General features: G+C 35.9%; 1 protein-coding gene across 2 annotated transcripts in view; it reads left to right on the top strand.

Annotated features, from left to right (window-relative positions):
• The window catches only part of PLOD2 (procollagen-lysine,2-oxoglutarate 5-dioxygenase 2), a 76,184-nt gene that overhangs the window by 45,492 nt on the left and 8,282 nt on the right, over positions 1–22,410 (top strand). Inside the window, exons 4-14 of one of the 2 annotated variants that reach the window (XM_060767769.2) lie at positions 4,279–4,442; positions 6,739–6,851; positions 8,274–8,337; positions 9,058–9,155; positions 9,414–9,515; positions 10,853–10,978; positions 14,054–14,175; positions 16,033–16,137; positions 17,091–17,216; positions 19,137–19,278; positions 20,391–20,453. In XM_060767769.2, coding sequence (XP_060623752.2) covers positions 4,279–4,442; positions 6,739–6,851; positions 8,274–8,337; positions 9,058–9,155; positions 9,414–9,515; positions 10,853–10,978; positions 14,054–14,175; positions 16,033–16,137; positions 17,091–17,216; positions 19,137–19,278; positions 20,391–20,453 — 1,225 coding nt within the window. The remainder of the gene's footprint in view (positions 1–4,278; positions 4,443–6,738; positions 6,852–8,273; positions 8,338–9,057; positions 9,156–9,413; positions 9,516–10,852; positions 10,979–14,053; positions 14,176–16,032; positions 16,138–17,090; positions 17,217–19,136; positions 19,279–20,390; positions 20,454–22,410) is intronic. The other variant, XM_060767770.2, reaches the window with a different exon arrangement.

The following is a 22,410-nucleotide window of genomic DNA, read 5'->3' as shown; positions in this document are numbered from 1 at the left end:
CAGTGTTATGGAAATATCGGGCCTGCAGTTTTACAAGGTCTTGAGCCTTCTCTACCAACTACAATCCTAGAATAGCGTAGCATTGATCCATGGCCATTTAATTAGAGATGACACCTCTCAGAGAAGAGCTCTAGGTGCACCTCCCCATGCAGCTTTCCCCTTTGCTTTGGCTCAACATTAAGATTACTAGTATTTAGCCACACAAAAAACAAGAGTGAGCGTTAGATTCAAGTAAATACAGCACACCTTTTGTGAGCTTAGCATTGTTGTTGATTGAAAATTTAGTTGAGTCCATATTCATAAATACATGAAAATGATCCAAATACATTATTAAGAGGAAGGATAGAGGCAATCAAGGATCCTGAAATATCATCAACAGGAGAAGGCAGTCTGGAAGTCAATGGAAGCAGTATGGTATAGGTGATTGAGTATTTGACTATGGCCCTGGTGACTAGGATGTTTTCAAGTTTTGCTCAACCATAGTACCCCACTATGGTTTAGCAAAACTTGAAAACATCACACACTCTCAGCTTCAGAGGAAGGCAATGGCAAACCCACTCTGAATAAAACTTGTCAACCCTAACTCTATGATAAACTTGCCATAGGATAGCTATGAGTCCATAACTAATTGAAGGCACAAACAGTAAGCTGAATGGGGGAAGCGGAATTGTAAATCTTATTGAGCAGTTTCTTTGCATGTCAGAAGCAAAAAGGGGAAAACTGCTTTGAGTCCCCCCGCCCCAGGGGTGAGAAAGGTGGTATATAAATACTGTAAATAATAATAAATAAATAATGTTCATAAAATGCTCAAAGAGATGCACAGGGGTCCTTTGGAACAATCTGAAACAAAGCCAATTTTTGAATAATTTCAAAAAATGCAAAGGAGCTGCATATACCAATATGCAATGTTGTCATTTTTTACATTCTTAAGAGCAATGATATGTTCATGAGCTTTTTACTGGCCTTTGTATAGGTGCTGCTGCACTTCAACATAACTTTAAAGGAAGCAAATATTATCTGAACCTTTATTGATTGGCAACCTTTTATTTACTTGTAATTGCAAAGAAGGTAGTCATTACATGAGGACAGCATGACAGGTAGAGAAAGTCACTTCTCCGAGTAGGATCATGTTAATAATGTGTTCCTGTTCTTTGAGAAAGGTCTCTTTAATTTAATACGTTTCTACTTCAATAATTCAAACAAAGGGAATAATGTTTATTTACTGACAGAGTTCTCTAGGTGCCGAAGGAAAGAAAAGCTTTTAACAAAGAGCAGTGTGTTTGTTGATGATATGACACTGTATCTTAGGACCAGCAATAATTCTAGTAATAATACCTTCTTGTTCTGAATGTTGGCAACAAAAATGACATATCTGTTTACTCTGCAAATACAATTTGGCAAAGGAAAGGCACTACAAGTTATTGCTATAAATATCTTGATATAAGCAACCCATTTTGAACACCACTGTGTTTTCATCTTGATATTGTTCTCTATCAAATAGGTATCATAATGTTTGGTATATACTTGATGCCAGGTACCTAAACATTTCTTCTCAAATATATCTGACACAATGCACCATTTTGATAACACCAGAAGAAAGTCATAGTTTGAAATAGGATGCAATATGGAGTTGAGTGTACTTTATTAAAAGGATCTCTTTGTTGCTGAAAGAATAAAGCATGATTTGTTCGGCTATGAAAAGTGGCTGTATGAGGGCATAAGGCATGATTTGTTAGGCTCTGAAAAATGGTTGTGTGAGCTAGTGCTGGGAGAGAATATTAAAATACTGTAGCACTTGAAACAGATGTTTGGAACAGCTGTGTAAAAGTGTAACTAAGTGTGAAATGTCAAACATGTAGAGAACAAGGGTAGGTGACTTAGTGCTGTCCATATGTTCTGAACTATAATTCCCATGAAGCCCAGTCATTATTGGCATTGGTCAGGGATTGTGACAGATGAAGAGCACTAGGAGGTTAAACCATGGTCTAGATTTTGTAATAGTATAGACCTGTGGTATTTTGGAAGCACCTAAAAGAGCACGTGATTTAGTACTAGAACAATGTAATCTTATTTTTGGACAGTACTGGGAAAAGTATTGGCTGTGGGCCCCATATCCATCCCACCCTATTGAAAAAAACAACACCTGAAATGACCTCTCATGTTTTCCTGAAATTATACATTCAATTTTACTAGGCTTTTACCCCCAAGGCAACAGCAGGACATAATCTCAATTGAATTGTCATCTGTCTGGTTGTTTCACTTAGTTTGCCTTTGCAAGCAACCTTTTTGAGGAAAGTATGATTATCCCAGGAAACTTCTCATTAGCTATAGTTTTCTATTTTCATGCAACTGTGATCCAGAGTGTAAAAAATTGAATTTTTCATTTATTAAGGTGTTCTGGTTTAATCATGATTTACAGGAAGGCTCATGCACCTTACCTTCATACAGGCCCGTAGCCAGGATTTTGTTTTGGGGGGATCTGAGTTTGATTCGAGGGGGAGGGGGGGGGGGCTGAGTCTGAGTGAAAGAGGGTCTACCCTAGCAAACCTTTTGTATCGTTACCCCAATACCCCCATGCATATGGGATATATTGAGCATGGTGATCAGATCATGATATGAATAAACATAACAGTTTAAATAATGTACCAGTAAGGCCTTCTCATGGACCACCATGAGAATTTTTTTGGGGGGGGGGGTGAAGCCCCCCAAGCCCCCCCCCCCCGGCTACATGCCTGCCTTCATATGTCAAAATATGATAGTAAAAAAGGTAAATTAAAATCATAATAACATATGTGATTTTTAAAAATGAAGTTACAATTATGGGCTTAGACACTAGCGTCATGTTGTATAAGCTTGCAGTATAATTTTCATTTCCTTGAAATTATACCTAATAAATGAGTCATGCAGGCAAGCCCGTTCAAAGGCTGTGATGTTTTCGATTGGGTTTTTGCTTGGGCTAGTAAAGACTAAATTATCAGGTTTTGCTGCAAGCATTCTGTGGATTCATGATGTGAACTTGGGTGAGAATGTTCTCTTATACTCATTTTGCTTCTCAAAACTTGAAGGAGTAGTTTTTTTGGATAGGGAAAAATTGGAAAGACCATTTGAGGTGCTGCTTCAAAGTTGCTGCAAATGTCTAGAACAGTGGTTCTCAACCTGTGGCTCCCCAGAATGTTTTTGGCCTTCTCAGTGATTGCCCCTTGGCCATGGAACTCCCTTCCTGGTGAGAGTAAATCAGCCTCCTCCCTCCTGTCCTTCAGAAAGATGGTAAAAACTTGGCTTTGGGACCAAGCCTTTGGGACAATGCAGTAAGTCACTAGGAAACCATACCCTGCCGACCGGATTCAATGTGGATGATTTGAGACAGTTTTAAACAGTGGATTTTAGCATTGAGATAACTGACTTTGGTATTGATATATGTTTATAGTTTATTTTATGTCCCAGCATTGAATGTTTGCCATTTATATGTTATGCTCTGCCCCAAGCTCCCTTTAGGGTGAGAAGGGTGGAATATAAATGTTTTAAATAAATAAACTTCCAGAAATCCTAACAGCTGGTAAACCGGCTGGGATTTCTGGGAGTTGTAGGCCAAAACTCCTGGGGACCCACAGGTTGAGAACCATTGGTCTAGAACTGTCTTCTAGATTTTTGAGACATCATAGCAAAAACACAGATGTTAAATGTTTCTGCATGACCCCCTCTCCCCCATTGGTTGGAAACCTGGTTCTCTGACAAATACTTTTCAAATACATCTATGACTTCTTGTGGCTTAAGAGTGGCAGGATATAAATAATGACAAGTAGTATTTTTTTTACTAGACGTCAAAGATTTCCCTATTGGAAAGATATATGAAATGTTAACTTTTTTTGTTGGCTCATTGGGTTAAACCACAGAGTGGCACAATCTTGATGTACAACCATAATTCTGTATCTGAATATTAGAGATTCTAACTATCTGATTGAGAAAGAGGTAACTGATTAGGGAAGCCCACTTCGGTTTTTGTCAGAAAACACAACCATCTTGCTGTGCGTGTCAATGGCAAAATGACAACCAGACCTTTTTCAGTGACTAAATGAATAGCCTGTACTTATGTGGAATTACCTCCTTCGTCTAAATTTAAAAATTGCAACTGAAATAGCTTCTAAATATGAGACTGCTAAATCTACCCACCTGTTTACCTCTCTAAGCAAAGTAAGCTGTATTTATTTTATTTTGAATGTTTACATTCTTGGGTTGGTTTAGAAATGTTTGCCTTACTTGTTTCTCTTTAAACTTTAGCTATGATGTTATATTTGCTGCGGGACCTGAAGAATTGTTAAAGAAGTTCCAACAAGCAAACCACAAGGTAGTTTTTGCAGCAGATGGCTTAATATGGCCTGATAAGAGATTGTCGGACAAATACCCTGTTGTTCGCAGTGGGAAACGATACCTTAATGCAGGAGGTAAGATGTTTTTGTAAAACAACAACAAAAATAACAACAAACTAAGGGACTATTATAACCATTATGGAGAAAACAGACCTCCCACTGCCACATATTTTGAGCACTTTTAAAATTTGTAGCAATAGGAGATGTTTTCAAAATGTGGTAAGTACAAAATGATTAGTAATGGTGTCAGGTGTTATTGCTCCTCTCCCCTGACTGTCAGGATCAGCATGGATAAAAGATGGATGCAGAGAGGAGAGGGAGAAAGAAAAAGAGAAGACATCAGAAAAATATCTTCAGCGAGTTTACTCTTGATGAAACTAATAATTGAACATAAGCAATTTTTGCACAATCCATTTAACTGTCTTTATCAGCGTTTACGGCCAGTGTTTACAGCCAGTAGTTTCATGCCCTATTCGCAAGTTTACTTTCTTTATATTTACATCTATCACACCTTCTGAAGTCAATCAATGACACATGCCCCATTTTTGGGCCTCCATAACCATAAACAACCAACTCAATGATGAAATCAAGAGGAAGCCAAAGGGACACCATTGTTGTAATTTTTAATGCCTTTGACAAAGTGGTGCTTTGATACATAGTTTAAGAATTTTAATGGTCAGTAGTGTACAACCCACAAAACAGTAAGGCCATTAGATGGAATCTACAAATGCAACAGACATCCTCTCAGAGGACACTGCCCAGGATGCCCCTGAAGCCCTGCTGCCATTGCTTTATATCTCCCTCAACTTTCCTTTTGTCTTTCTGATATGGTAGTAAATGGGCAAAAGAGAGGGCACTTCTGTGTTTTGAGCAGAAGCTGATAATAGTTTCATAGATTCACCAAAATATAAGAATTGGAAGGGATTGCAAAGCTATAGTTTCCCTCAAAGGTGAACATCCCAAGGCATGCCTGAAAGTGAACATCATCCGTCTGAGTCCATCATCATCTGAGGCATTCTGTTTCATTACTGAAAAGCCCTTATTATCAAGGAGTTGTTAACATTTAGTTGGCATATCCTTTCTTGTAACTGTAATTATTTGATTTGAACCCATCTGCCAGGAGCAGCACAAAACAATCTTACAAGATTTTGGGTGATTATGGACTTGTATCTGAGTAGAGTCTGGAGATTTTTTGTGTTTTTAAAATTGTTTTTAAATCACTGTTCTTCCTGGAAAGGGAGAATAAAGAGAGAGTTAAGCTCTTCTCTTAACTTTCCAACAGACATGTCCTCTAAGCCTTCAGAAACAAAAGTCTGATGTTTATAGGATTAACAAAGTTATCTCTTACACAGGATTTCAAGGCACAAAAACTGTTATCTGAACTTGTGTATTGATTATTGTGCATTCTGTAGGCTAATAGTTTGGAAATTAATGCTTTGGCAAAAGCCCTCAAACTTATTCAAACCAGATCTAGGGCCTAGATTTTGTCCTTCACCAACCACTGAGGGCAACATCAGGCTTCTTACCAGCCTGAAGTGAGATGTTTGTTAATTAACTCACTTGTAGTTTTGTAAAATCCCCTTTTGGAATGTTATTGTTCTTCATGGGAAAGGCAAGATGCAGTTGAGTTTTGTACATTATGAAAATGCAAATTTTTATAGAAATTTAACTTTGCAGTGTAATTTCTGTGTATTTTAATGCAGCCTTTGGATTAAAGGAATATCACCTCTGATTTGAACCATCGGAGGAATAATTCTTTAAAATGTATGCAAACATACAAACACATTCTGATAATGCTATGAAATACTGAGATCTCTGGATCAAAAATTAATGAGATAATGACCTAGTTTTTCTTAAGCAGGACCTCCACTTGTTAACTTGTGCCTTCAGATGTTTTGTGGCATGACAAATGTTCAGGAATTCAATAGTTATTTTCCAAAAATCTGGGCCCCTTCTACACTGCCATATACAATCCAGATTATCTGCTTTGAACAAGATTATATGGCAATGTAGACTCATATAATCCAATTCAAAGCAGATAATCTGGATTGCTCTTGTATTGCTCTTGTACTCTTCCAGGGCTCCTTCTACACTGCCACATAATCCAGATTATCAAAGCAGATAATCCAGATTATCTGCTTTGATAATCTGGATTATGTGGGAGTGTAGAAGGAGCCCTGGAAGAGTACAAGAGCAATAATTTATGGACTTCAAATTTTCTTAGTTTGATGTTGCCTAAAATAGATAGATTTTCCTTAATGCAGGAGGTAGTTTGATGTTGCCTAAAATAGATAGAAAACTCTTTTTAAAGTTGAAATGCTGATCTATGTTTGATTGATTAACATTTATTGGATTTTGTTGTATGTTTCAGGATTTATTGGTTATTCTCCATCAGTAAACAGTATTGTACAACAATGGGACCTCCAAGATAATGATGATGACCAGCTTTTTTATACTAAAATATATATTGATCCCTTGAAGAGGGTATGTAGAACTTTAACATTCTTCTCACCTGGGTTTTATTTATGTTCTTGATATCTGAATGTTTAGGAAACTTATCTTCATTACTAGTTTTATGTATATACTCAAAATGTTTTATTATAACAACACATTGTAAAAAGAATAACTCGTATCAAGATACAATAAGATATTAACTTCCTTCCCAAAGGACAGATAGTTGGAAATGGCTCTACATGTAGAAAAGGATTGCTTGCTTGTTTATTCTTTTTAAAGGAGCAAGGCACATGCCATTCTATCTGAGCTACCTGCACTCTTCTGATTAGAACGATTAGGTCAAAGAATTTAGATATCTTTATGCTAGACATGACTGGTCTGTTGATTTCAGATGAGTAAAGACAAATGAATGAGTGATTTCCTGAGTATATCCATGGAAAGCAATTCTCTATGAATCACTGGTTCTGCATGTGTACCCTGGCTGCAAATTCCAGTTTGCACCAAAAGCCATTCCTGTATGTCCAAACAACATTTAGGGGCTTCCAGTTTGTGACACAAGATTAAATGGATTAACCCAATTTTATCCATTGCTATACAAAGTTGGCAAATGCTCTGGAGTTTCAGCAAAACTGCAGAACATTTCTGGGTGAGTTTGGACAGCTCGATTGTCACTAATCTGTCTGCTGTCCACATGGGCTGGTACTTCCATACTCTTCTGCCTGTGTTTGGTGCCTGAGAAAAAGGGAGATGGGGTGAGTCTATATCACCTTTGCGCTGCCACAGCAGTTAGCCATGAAGCTCTAGAGATCTCCTGGTCATCAGTAAAGATATCTGCATGACCAAGGAGGAGGGGGGACTGATGTAAACAAAGCTGCATAATGATGAGCAGGAGCTCTCTCAGAGCTCTGTGGTTGCCCAATTTTGGCAGTACACCCTGCCACATCTGCAGAATGGAAATGGACAATGTAGCCAGTCACAGGGCTGGTATGGAATATTGCTATTCTGGACCAGCCTCAGACTTAATGACGTGTATATGTGTCCTTAGTCTAACATTTTAAAAAATATATATATTCATAGTTTTTAGTAGATATTTTCTTGCTACATAGTGCCAAAACTATTCTTTGAGAAGTCATGAACTTCATTTACTTGGATTATGGAGCAGAGATAAAATCTTCTGTGCCGTGGACATGTAAACAGGATAATAATGAATCATTCAATTGCTGATGAGGGATAAATCTGTGTGACATGTTGAATTTGTAAAGATATATGCAGCATTAAAAATTTGGCAGAAAACATAGTTTCTTAAAATGCTTTCCAGGGATATACTCAGGGAACCACTCATTTATTTCTCTTTGCTCAGCTAAAATCAACAGACCAGTCACATAATAAATGATCTTAAAGTGATCCCGGATTTCATAATGCCTCATTTGTCATGTGGTTTCCTTACATTAGGAGCGTATTAATATTACCTTGGATCACAAGTGCAACATTTTCCAGACTCTAAATGGAGCTGTTGGTATGTATACTGAAAAGATTATTGAATGATAAATAAAATGTCCATAAGATTCCATTCTTGCTAGTTCTGAATTGCATTATATTTAACATTGACTGAAAAGCCTGATTGTACTTTATACATAATATGCAATGGCCGGTGACTGATAACTTGTCTTGTGCACAGCTTCCCACACTACCTTTTTCAGAGAGAACACCAAAAACAAAGTGAGAGTTCCTGCATCTATGTGGACATTGTGCGTTATATAGTTAGTGACCCTGGAAAACTAAATTGCATTTCATGTCTCCCATTGTTTTTCTTAAATTCTCTCCTTGGGAGAAATGAAAGTAGAATAGGGGTGGGGTGAGGAGATGAGAGAAAGTTGCTTCCAGGAACTTCCCAAAAACAATCCTGGGAAAAAACAGCATCAGAACAGCATTGACCTGCCAAGAGATTGTTGGGAAAAGGTCAGCCCGTCCCTCAAATTACAGAGAAAGCAGGTGGTTCCTTTTAATAAACAGGATCTTGGGGGAGATGGATTATTATTCTTTTAAAAGATTAGGTTGCTTAATTTTTTTTAAATAAGTTCCTAAACTGTGAAGTAAACAGCATGCAGATTGTAGGCTTAAGTGACAGGAAATATAGGACACTATTTTAAAAATCAGGCAAATGCAAAGAATGTTGTGACATCCTTCTTTGAGCGAACTACAGTTGATTTGTTATTAACTTCCTGGTGGGCTACAGATGAAGTTCTTCTGAAATTTGAAGAAGGAAGAGCCAGAGCTAGGAATTCTGTGTATGACACTTTGCCAGTCACTCTTCATGGAAACGGCCCGACTAAAGTAAGTGATAGCGACTTTCCTTCAGTTGAGTCTTTTCAATGGGAGGAAAGGGAGATGCTAGTGTGCTGTAATTCTGTCTTGGCACCAGAATGAAGATTAGGTGTAGTGATAGGTGACACAGTGCATCACACACCACATTTACCCAGTTTCTATTCATTTCAGCTGAGTGAGCACATCAGAGATTGGTAAAGTGGGTCTAGCAAAAAGCTGCAGAGTTTAATATGTTGAATTGATTTAAGTTTTTTCCCTCCAACCCAGCTTAATCTGAATTATTTTGGAAACTATATCCCTAATGGCTGGACTCGTGAAACTGGATGTATTGCCTGTAACCAAGATTTACTAGATCTAGCTACATTGACTGTAAGTACAAGTTGCATGAAGCTGAATTATTTCACAAACAGAGCTGTATGGGAATGATGACTGCATTATCCAGTGCTCTGTGCACTTTTGGTTCTTTTTTTCTTCACTTCTTTAACCAACCCATTCTATCCTGCCACTGTCTGATCTAACTCTCATCACTACATCTCATCCCAATGAAGTATAGCATGAGAAATATTAAATGGCATACCTCTCTGGAGAGATGTTTGACATCATTCATCAGTCTGGACCAAAGACTGCTTTCTGAGTCTGATGGAAAGTGAGGCAAAATTACATTTGTTAGGGCCTGAGCCCCACATCTCTTTTCTGTAGCTTTAAAAATCTAGTTTCTGTTTGATTAAACTCAAATGCAACTGATGGTCCTTCCACACAGCCATTTAACCCAGAATATCAAAGCAGATAATCCACAATGTCTACTTTAATCTGGATTATCTGAGTCCACACTGCAGTATAATCCAGTTCAATGTGGATTTAATTGTTTGGAAGATGCCTGAAATTTAATCATCTCAATGATTAGACATACAAAAAGCACACATTTAGACAGGCTTTGAGATCAAAGAAATGTGGAGATTAATGATATTTTTTATATTCACTTTTAAAAAACTATTAGTTTCTAAAATCATTTTCACCATTTATTACCGAACTGTTTTGTACCTTATATATGTTTACATATTTTTGCATGTCGTGGTCTTTGACAAGTAGAATAAACCCACTGAAGTGATGACATCAAAGAAATGTAAGAGGTTGGAGGGGACCATGATTTCAATATAGTCCATCATCCTGTGTGATGCCAAAAGTTCTCAGCTAAATCATTTTAAAAAGGATATTATCTGTCTAATCTGTCTTTCAAGGCATCCAATGAGGAATTTCCCACCACTCTTGTAACTGCTTTCACTTTTCAGTTAAATCTACCCTTGGACTACTTTTCCTTAAAGATGCTTCTCTAATGTTCAAAAATAACTGGTGTCCTGCAACAAAAGCTCTAGATCTAGTTCTGTTCTCTGGGACAGATAGAACAGTCACCAGAGAATGAAGAATGAAAGGACAAGTGGAATAGCATACTCTTTGTTTCCTCCCAGAAAGAAGGGCCTTTTGCTTAAGTAATATGAAAGTGAGAATAATTCAAAACTGCAATGAAAATTTCTATACAGTGCGAAAATGTGTAGGAAATTTAAAGAAAAAAGATATGGCAATATGTTTTCCAAGATACATAATTTGATTGATTTTGCTTAAATCCAAGTTCTTTCATGCTGTGTCAGACTGTGAAGTAAATACTCTGCATTTATCTTTTCTTTTTTGCCCGTGTTTTATTTTTGTAGGAGACTCCAACAGTAATAATTGGTGTTTTCATTGAACAACCAACTCCTTTCCTGGCTAGATTTTTAGACAGATTGTTGACTCTGGACTATGCAAAGGAAAAACTTAGCTTCTTCATTCACAATAATGTAAGTACTTTATGACCATGTGGTAGATATTAGTTAGTAAATGTGTCAGTCAAATAGTATAGTTCGACTATGAAGTTCTTAAATATTTATATGGTCTGTTATTATATAGAAAATGGCAGGGTCTATTCACCCACATTCCCTGAAATATAGGTTCTGCTCTACTCTTTAACTAGGTTGAAACATTTATTTAGTGTTAACACATTCAGTCTGGGGGTAAAATTACAACCAGAAATATTAAATAGCAAGCCAAATAATTATTCAGTTGCAGCTGTTTAGATTTCCATATAATGTCAGCTGGGAAATTGGAAGGCTGGAGATATATATATCAATATCAAATTGAGTACATTCTGTGTAGATTACAGTTTGGAGTTCTCCACCTACAGAATTGGATTTTCTAGCTCTTCTTCCACTGTAACTTCTGTTCTAAATGCCTTCCACACCCTGAAGATTGTTCTTGCCCTCTGGTTGCCTGCACTATCTAACTTTGGCACAAGTTCTTTATATAAGCATAGCCACTTCTTGGAGACTTGATTCTGTTAGCTAGGACATGTTCCAGGTGGTTGTTTAGATAGGAATTGAAAAGTCAACAGAGGTAGACAATCAGATGGTTTGCTATGGCCACTATTAGAGAGAGAAAAGGAAATTGTAACTGTGGGAAAATACTTGACAGAAGGGAGGGTAAGAAGTCGATAAGAAGGTGAAGGAGAAGAGTAAGATGAGAAAGTATGAAGAGGAAGATGAGAAAGTATGAAGAAGAAAATAATAGAAAAAGACCTCAGGAAGATACCAGGAAGTCAAATTGTGTATATGTCTATTTATGTTATTTTCTTTTATTGGCATTATTATATATGTGTGTGTGTATACACACACACACACACTTATATACAGATATATTATTTTCATCTTTTTATTTACTTTATCTGTTGGTGTGTCTTTATTTCTTTTGTGGATGTCTGGTTTTTAAATTAAAACTTTGAATAAAGAGGGTTTTTTTTAAAAAAAGAAACATACTTGTGTAATTGTCTATTTGTTGACTCAACAGCTTCATTCACTGACCTCAACAGAGAAATTATAAGACTGGCTGTGGCAGCCTTCGCTATTGCAATCCATTGCCCAAACCTTATTAATCTTCAACGTTAGTCAAAAGTGTCTACTCTCTACCACTTTCATTAACATTTTAGAAAGAGGAATATACAGTACACCAACAGTAGATATCTATCCATGTCTTCTTGGATATTTGGCCGATCACATCTACCTATATGAATCTTCCCAGGCCCTGAGATCCCCAAAAGAGGCCCTTCTCTCAGTTCCACCACCATCACAAACACATTTGGTGGAAATATAAGAGAGAGTCTTCTTAGTGGTTGCTTCTTGACTCTGGAACTCCCTGCCAAGGGAAGCCTGCTGTTATTCTGGTGGCAGGCTAAAACCTTTTTATTCAGACAGGCTTTTAAAGAAGGAGATTTTAAAGATCAAATCGGGGGTGCTGTGGTTATAGCTGTGAATAGGTTTTGAATCAGATTTTAAAGAGTTTTAACTGTTTATTTTCAATATTATTAATATTTAATTCTATTTTAATATTTGTATGTTTTGGGGTTTTTTAATTGTATTGTACTGGTTTTACTGTAAGCTGCTTTGAGTCTTTTTTGAAGGGAAAAAGCTCGGTATAAATAATGATGATGATGTGGCTCTATATATGTTTGTCCAAATAATATACAACAACAGTCAATGAAATTAATAATAATGCTTTAAAAAGTAGATGTTTTAAAATACTGGTTCCTTTTGGACTGGATTATACAGAATAGTGTTTCTAAATTGTCTTGAGTTTTATTTTTATTTGTTTTTTCATATGTGTAAAGGCTATGGCTGTATATCATAGCATTTTTTTCAATTGTAAGACATGTCTAACTTGTTTTATTTTTCCTTCCTCCTTTTGAGTTTAAGATCAGAACACAATCCAATGGTGTTTCTCTGTTAAACTTCACTTCAATTTTTGTTCTTATAGAAAAGGATGCTATCTATAAATACTGCGAAGCATTTCATTTTCCTTACCATTTTTTCTCACATTGTTTTGATCATCTTGTATCAAATCATTTTTTAAGAAAAGTAATCTTATGTGTAGCCGATTTGTTAAATTATGGGTTATAATATAATGAAGCATTAGATTAGCTTTGTTGCTATCTGCCTTCAAGTCACCTTCTTAAATTATAATATGCCTTCACTTTAAATTATAAAGTGCCTTCTTAAATTATAATGACTCCAAGATAATCCTCTAATGGTGTTTTCTTGGCAAGATTTTTCAGAGAGGTTTTGCCATTGCTTCTGAGCCTGGGAAAGTATGGTTTGCTTGAGGTCATCCAGTGGGTTTTCATGGCCAAGGAGATATTCCAATCATGGTCTCCTGCATCTTAGTCCCATAACCAAGCAATGCTCACCATTTCTCAATGGCTAAGATATCAGGATACAAGTTTCTTATGTACTTGTCCCATTTTTTTTTGTAAATAATTAACAACTATGCTATGACCTCTCTCATAGCATAATATGGGAGGCATAATATGGTTAGAAAAATCCTCCTCAATGTTACTCTGTTATTTGACTTTTAACCCATCTCTGCTCAAAAACCATTTGTGTTACTCTACGCCACATGTGCAGCTTTAAGAAGCTCTGTTCATGTGTTGAATCCACGTTAAATTTTTGAGAGTATGTTATAACCATTGTAGACTCTACTCCGATTTGTTGTTTTTTTCCTCTGAAACAAAGTTAACATTGTCAGGAAGGAGTTACATCTGACCCATATGGGTTACCACAAGTAGTATTGTGTAAGCTGAAGGAGAATCTGAAAATCTGGAATCTAGAACATGGCCATACAACCCGAAAAATCTACAACAACCCAGTGATTCTGGCCATGAAAACCTTCAACAATACAATCTGGAAAATCAAGAATCATGCATTTTACCAGATTGCAAAGATTATGGTTCATATTTACAATTTGCTATCTGTTATACTGTTATGGCATGTTTAGCTTTTGCATCGTATTACTTATTTGCCATTAATTCTGTATTTTAACACTTCCAGGAAGTTTACCATGAAAAGCATATCAAGAAATTTTGGGAAAAAGCCAAGAATATGATAAAAACTATAAAAATTGTTGGACCTGAAGAAAATCTGAGTCAAGCCGATGCCAGAAACATGGGAATGTAATTTTATTTTTATTCATTTATCTTTTCAATGTGTACATTAATGTAAAGCCTTGCTCTTGAGTAGAAGGTATCTGATTAATATAAACAAGTAACAGATCGTTTATGAAGAGTCACAGCTGTGTATTCTGTTTATAAGCAATTTCTGAGCTTATTTGTAGGATCATTTCTTGTTGGCCGGAATGTAATGATCCATCATTGAGATTTTCAACATATGTTTCTAAACTGTGGGTGATAACATTTTATGTTTAAACAGAACAGATGTTGTAAATTATTCATCAGTCTTTCTGCTAAGGTCATTACTTCTTTTAAAGTTTACCTAAGACATGTCTGTACTAATTTTCAGCCGAAGGTTCTAAGAAAACAATAAAAATTGGAATAATGAAGTAACAATAAAAACAATAAAAGTAGCAGGTGGAACAGCAATACAAATAGCAGAACAGCAGGAATGAAATAAATCATCCATTAAAAGTTCAGAATAATCTGTCTTGACTTACACTAAAATACCAATTAAATATGCAAAAGCTGTATTTCTCTGGTAAGATCATTCTAGATCCTCCAGAAAAAGTACTATTTGCAATCACAGCCTACTTTCTGAGGTATCATAGATATTTTATCAAAGCTTCTTCTATAAAGATGTTTTGGCAGAATTCTGGGATCATCTATTGCAGCCTTCCATGTGTCCAAGATGGGAGATGTGGAGACAATGGACATTTGTGAGACCCTTGGTTTGTTTGTGAGAACTTTGAACAATCTTGAGTCTTCAAACCTTTGAAGACTTCATTTGGAACTCTAGAAGTGCTTTATTATAGTGTATTCAGAATAGAAAGTATTGCAGTAATCCAAATGAAAAATAGAATATTGCCCCAGTAGTCATAGTATTGTTACCTATGGTTTCATTTACCCACATCTGACAAATGTGTCCTCTAGGCATTTCCTAGGTTCATGGGTGACTATCATATTCCTCTTTCACAAACACAGAAAAATAATTTCTCTCTGTATAATTTAGAATATATGTTAGGTCAGAAACATACATATGTTTTCTTGTCTCATTATGGGGCTATAATAATGTGTAATAGCTTTCCTAATCAGATTGTGGAACCATGTCATTTCCATAATGCGTTATGTTCAGTAATCAAAGTAGTTCAGCAGACAGTAAAAGATAATATTTTGTTATTTAGACTAAAAGACATCTCAGTTTACTTCTTATAATTATTTTATGGCTGCATGAAGAGCGATTGTGATACATAGAATGTGATGAAACAGCTAAAATGTTGGTCTGGGACTTGAGAGATTTGGGATCTAGTCACCATTCATAAATACTCTCAGATGATCTTGGATTTATCACTCTCTCTTTTCCTGATATAGCTTTCCAGCTCAAAAATAATGATAAATCATTGTTTCAAGTCTTTTTACATTGATGGAGACATTGATGAAGGTGGCTTTTACAATAGTATGCAGAAACATATATCTGTTTGCAGGACACAAGCTGTATTGAACAGGCTTAAGGTTACTTAAGTTACTATACAATGAATTTAAAATTTATTTTATTTATTTAAATAGTATCTATTTCCTCAAACAACTGAAAGCTGTTTTCAAAACAGACAAAACTATAAAAACTATAAAAAGAAGAAATATATTATCAAAAGCAAAAATATACTGCTGTGGTAGAAACTCTCAGCAGTCTCCTGTCTTTACATTAGCTGCTTAATTTGATATTTGAGTTGCCAATTTAAGTAATCAAAGATAATTCTTGAAACTCAAATGATCTGTATGTCAATACAACCATCTGTTTGAAGCTAACAAAAAACACTGTATGTAAGTGGACATGTGGTAATGACTTTTTTCTTTTTCAAGGGAAATCTGTCGACAGAATAAAGAATGCGATTATTATTTCAGCATAGATGCAGATGTTGTTTTAACAAACCCAGATACATTAAAAATCCTCATAGAACAAAATAGGTATGTTTAAAGTGGGTGAAGAAAAGGATGTTGTATTTGTTTCTATGTCTCTGTCAATATTCTTAGTAATTCCTTGAAATAGCTTTGTTGTTAAAGAAATATATATATATGAACAGTATCCAGAAGTAGACTTCTATATGTAGAACACTGGAATTTGCTAAAACCAAGAGAGGGCAGTTCTTTTTCTCTATTGTACCTCCTCTCACAAAGTGGTTCTGTAAGCCTGGAAAACCCCCCAACACTGTTTTGAGCTGGCACACAGAACTGAAGGGGTGGGGGGAAATATTTAATTTGAGTCCCAGTAGAAGATTATCTTTAAGAAGGTAAATATTAATATACTCTTTGATGTGATGCCTGGACCATCTTATCATCTTTCGTGTTTCTGGTAAATGTATAATACTCTGTCATTGGACTTACTCTATATATATATGCTTACTTATTGGAAATATTTCTATATCGCCTCCAAGCCCACAAGTTTATTGAGTATTTAGCATGCCATAAATCCATTTTGTCCAATACTGTTGGCTCAGATTACCAGCAGCTCTCCAAGATCCTGTCAAGTTTTTCCCAGTCATTTCAGCAGAAACTTTTAAGTGGAAATGCCAGACAGTCTAAGATCTTGTACTTTTCCACTGACCTATATGGCCCTTGCAGTTGCTGCATTCTGAGTCTTTCTTTATTGCATACTTCAGGCTGTGGTTATAAGTGTCTATAAGCAAAACCAGTATAAATTGAGAAATTTCCATTCTTTTCTAAGCATCTCACAAGGCAGTGATGATGAGTGGGAAAATATAAAGATACCTTTTGTGACACCGGTGTTATTTTTTCCTTGTCTTTCTCTTCTATCTCCCAAATATAGAATTTTTTTTTAAAAAAACTTTAGCCTTATATTTCCTTTCTGTATCAAGAATTAGTAGTTGCTAACATCCAATCTAACATTTTTTTTTAAACAGAAAGATGATTGCTCCTCTTGTAATGCGTCATGGAAAGCTCTGGTCCAATTTTTGGGGTGCACTAAGTGCTGATGGATATTATGCTCGATCTGAAGATTATATAGATATTGTCCAAGGAAGCAGAGTGTAAGTTGACCTCCTGTTGCTTAGTTCTTCCACATGTGGATATGTATTTAGTAGGGCTGGGCGGTTTTGTTTCGTTAATTCGTAATTCGTTAATAATTCGTTATTTTTTTCAATTACAAAACGATAACGAACCATTCTGGAGCAATTTTTTTAAAAAACGAATTTTTAAATAGTTTTGTAAATGCTTCGTATTTCGTTATTGTATTCATTTCGTTATTGTTTTGAGGTCGTTTCGTTATTATTTCCGCATGTCTGGGGCAAGTTTTATGGTTGTTTTTTGTTTAATTAGTGAAAAAAATTATAATATCACACCAACAGTCAACAACAGAGGGAGAGGGAAGCTTCAGAAGTTTTTGGAGGTTTTTTAGCGTATTTCGCGGTCGCGTCCGCCATTAACGAATCGATTCGTTATTGTTTCGGAAATCGATTAGTTAATGTTTTGTAATTTTTTTCACATTTACGAAATTTCGTAAATACCAAACTTTTTTAAAGGAAAATTTTGTAATTATTTTAAATAACGAAACGCAAAAAACCCCAAAAAACGAATTGATTTTAGAAACAAATTTTTCCGTTGTTACCCAGGCCTAGTATTTAGCTAGCAATCTAACCCCACCCCTGCCTTTTGACCACTGAATATAGGCTAAATCCAGTGTTGTTCAACTTGAGTAGACAGACACACTGAAATTAATGAAACTTTTCAATCAACGCCAATGTGATTCTCAAATGGGAATTCTATTTTACTTTAGACTAAAACTGGATCCAGCTCTATGAATAACAGATGTTCAGACAGTAGAGCTGTATTGTCTTCTAGACATATGTTACCCATATGTCAAAATGTCTTTCTTTTCTTTTTCACTAAAGGTTTTCAAACTTCAACTGAAATGAGAATAATCTTTGGGTATGGGGATCTAGAATTTTAACCTATGTTTGGGTAAAAGGCTGTGTTGATCTTCAGCTCAGTAGTCCTGTTTCCCTTCAAAAAGAGAGAGAGAGTGAGGAGGGGGGAAAACTACACATTTTAATGAAATTAGAAGTTAGAAATTTTTCTACTAACCCTCCCCCCCCCCCCCCCCAGATTCTCACCAAACCTCAGAAGAAAAGCATTGATCTAGACTACATGCTCAGGAACTTTAAAAAACAATTAGCAATTTGTCATTGTCAATATTTAATTTCTTCAGCATACCTTATCTCATCAGGTTTCGCTTCTGTCCCTATATGTTTTTATTTTGGCTTTCTCTTTTAGCAAAGAGCATCAAGTATTGTGATCAATGTTGATTCTCAGAAAAGTTTCCACATTATTTCTCCTCTTCATCCTCCTCATACTCATCATCCTCCTTCTCCTTTTTCTTTTTGCTGTTGGGTAGAGATATCTTCATAATTGTGACAGGTCTTGGCTGAGATTCTGCATCAAAGGCTATGATTCATAATTATATGATTCTGTAGCTATATCTCTGACAGGATATATAATTGGGTTGTTGTAGGTTTTTCGGTCTGTATGGCCATGTTCTAGACGCATTCTCTCTCGACTTTTGCCTTTTAGTGGTAGGCATCCTCAGAGCTTGTGAGGTCTTTTGGAAAATAAATAAATTGAGTTTGTATATTTGTGGAAGGTCCACAGATACATCATTCTAGTGAATTACAACAATGTGTATTAGATCCCCCTATACAGTGTTATTTCTCATTATGAGTTCACATTGTACTGCAGTCTAGCTTAATATCTTGACTTTTTTCCAAAATCAATAGGGTTTCATAAATAAAATGAAGCAACATGCTGTAGTGAATGCAAGACTAACTGATTTAGTCCCTCATATTAATAAAGGGAGGAGTGGCAGACTATGTGTTGCCAAATGCCTCACTCAAAACTTGCTCATCTTCTGCCTACTTATTTGAATATGACAGTTATATCCATTTCTTTCACAGAGGTTTATGGAATGTTCCTTTTGTGGCTAACATATACTTGATCAAAGGACAGACTCTCAGATCTGAGATGAAAGAGAGAAACTATTTTGCACGTGAAAGATTGGATACTGACATGGCTCTTTGCAGGAACGCCAGGGAAATGGTAAGATGCATGTCGCTTTGAAAATGTCCTGCTACACTTTGATTTTAGCTCTTTCTTTAATATCAAAAGTACTAGCCAATTTTTTTTCTGATTGACAATGATTTTGTGATTTTTAAAAGCCTTTTCCCAAAGTTACTTTGGCAGCAATTTACTTAATTCACAGTTTCGTTTACATGAATGTACACAACCATCATCAGTATTATGTGCTGCCTAATTTCGAATGCAAAATTGCTTTTTAAATTTTAACTTATTATATCTATTTTTTAATTGTAATTAGAATTATAATGTACACTGTTTTTTTAAAAAAATGTTTCTTTGGGTTAATGAAAGCAAATATAGGGTATTTATATGAGAAACACAATAATACTGATGTCACACTGTTGCATTTTAGAATTGTCTTCTTTGTAAGTCACAGATGATATATCATAAAATTTCAAGGCAGATTAAGTCTTGCTTAAACATGCTGCTTGTCCTTAGCAGCATTTAATGGCTATTAGATATGAGAACGTGTATGAATATCACTGCAATACAAGTGTAAATCTGTATTTGTACTGATATTTACATTAGTTCCAGAGCAGAAACATATGACAGCTATATCCAGGCAATATAGCATTGAAAAAATATTTTTGCTGAATTGAACAAGAAAAGTTGGCAAGTATTAAAGTTTATTCTTTCCGTTAACAAGGCATGATTTCCCTTTGTTTGTACTCCTTCTGCAGAATAGCCCAATCACCGTTGTCTTGTTCTCAGCCTTCCTGGCTACTGTGTGTTCATGTTCAACTAATCTGACTTGGTGGCTCATGTGGGGGGAGCCTCTTTCTCCCCTTTTTTTCATGCTGTGAAACAACCTGGTATGAGCTTGTGAGTGTGCTCATTACTTCAGCCAATAAGGAGCTGATTGAGCCTGCTTTTTTAACCCACATATGATGAGCTTTGCTTGGAGCTGCATGCTGTTTCTAAAGATTCCTTTGGAATATCCGCTTTTCAATAAAGGATGTTCTGTATCTAACATGGCAGTGAGAGCCTAATTCAGCTCTAACAATGCAAAAAAAGAAAAGAAAAAAGAACAATGTAAGTTCAACTGATGTGGTGCTTCTCCTCCTTCATTTTAGACCTTACAAAGGGAAAAAGACTCCCCTTCTGCGGAGACATTCCATATGCTCAGACCCCCAAAGGTTTTCACTTTTTATTCATTTGTTGCTATTTTAATTTATTTATTTAAGGCATTTGTTCATTGCCTCTCAACCCACCAGGATCCATGTTTAAAGCTATTATAAACAAACTAAACCCCTTCTTTAAAAATAATTCTAAAGCAGTAGTTCTCAACCTGTGGGTCCCCAGATGTTTTGGCTTTCAACTCCCAGAAATCCTAACTGCTGGCAAACTAGCTAGGATTTCTGGAAGTTTAAGGTCAAAACACCTGGGGACCACTGTTCTAAAGTCACAGACAATAAAAAAGACAAATAAAATGGTTAAATGCAGCCAGAGCATCCATACCTAATTATAAGAACTGAAGGAGAAGCAAAATAGGTCTCCCTTCGAAGGAATTCAACAGCTGGGATGCTGCTACAGAGAAAGCTCTGCCACGTGTACCAACCAGCTGAACTACACAGCATAATGGAAATGCATAGGGCCTCCTAAGGATCAACCATTCAGATAAGCTCTTGTGGGTCAGATATCCTGGCCATTTGGTTCTTTATATGTCAAGACCAGCACAGCTTTTGAGCTTGGAGGCAAATCAGATGACAACGCAATTCTTGTAAAACCAGTGTTATATGAATTCCAAAAGGTGCGCCTGATAACAGCCTGTGCACTGTATTTGTACTAGTGATATTTTCCAAAAACATTTGAAAGGCAGCCCCTTGTAGAGTATAGTATAGTAATGTAACTAAGAGCACTTAAAGTACAGTTCAGTAGAGGTGTCATAGGGAAAGATTATCTCTGTTTTTCCCTATTCGTTTAGTAATATAGTAATTTGTTGAGCAGTTAGGTATATACAGCTTTTGCAGAAATTTGCTTTTTTGCTACTTCATAAAAATATAGAACTATAGACTATATTTTGGGCAAAATGAACTAGCAAAACCATCTGTGTATCCCTTGCCTAAAAATACTCTATGATATCAAGGCAACTTGAAGGCACAGAATATGTGATCTTTCTTTCCTGCTCTCAAAATCAATAACAAAATAGTTTGGTTAAATACAATTGAATGGGCTCTGTGTGTAGAATCAGATTAAATGATGCTAAAACTGTTCACCCTTAGAATCGAGAACAATTGCTCAGTAAGGGCTGTATGTTGCTCCCATAATTTTTAGTATCTCATTTTGATGAATACTCATACTTTCTCATGCTTTAGAGAAATATAACATTTGGTGGTTCCCCTTCATCCCACATGAGGAATGTATGTCCCTGAACTACTGTGACATACTTTGAAATACACCCACTATCAGAAGCATGTTTTACCACTTTCATCCCCAGTTCTATGTTAACGCAATTCCATTAGAAGTAATGGCGCATAAAACTGGTTAGTGGTGTGGTGTATTTCTACTAAGGAAGAAATAATTACACAACCCACAATTTAACAACTGTTGACAATGCTTCAATAATGCAACTTTCAGTATTTTTTAAAATATGAGCTATTGATTGAGAACATGTTTAGTGTATTTAGTAGTAAGAACGCACTTCAACATGGAAGAGATACTTATTGTCAAATAGCTTCAAAATTGCAGTCATCATAATTGCATGTTAGAAAGTTGGGTGATATTTTAAAACCATAAATGAATCCCTCCTGCCTCTTTGCCAGGTATACCACTGATACAAAATAGATTATAGCTTTTTTGGATTCTATTGATTTTACTGGTGTGTTTAGAATAGAGCAGAGGTGTCAACACATGTGGCCTTTCAGGTGCTGCATCCACAGCAGGGAATGTGGATATAGCATATCTTGTTTTTCAGTAAGGCCTTTGACAAGCTCCCCTGTGATCTTTACAAAATAGTAAAATGTGGGCTAGATAATACTACTTATTAGTATTATTAGTATTATATATTACTGTTAGTTAAGTGGATTTGAAATTGGTTAAGTGACCAAAACAAAAGGGTGCTCACCAATGGTTCATCTTCATCTTGGAAAGAAG

The sequence above is a fragment of the Anolis sagrei genome, chromosome 3, assembly GCF_037176765.1.
Source record: "Anolis sagrei isolate rAnoSag1 chromosome 3, rAnoSag1.mat, whole genome shotgun sequence".
Lineage (NCBI taxonomy): Eukaryota > Metazoa > Chordata > Lepidosauria > Squamata > Dactyloidae > Anolis > Anolis sagrei.
This window is presented reverse-complemented; position numbering and strand designations above follow the sequence as displayed.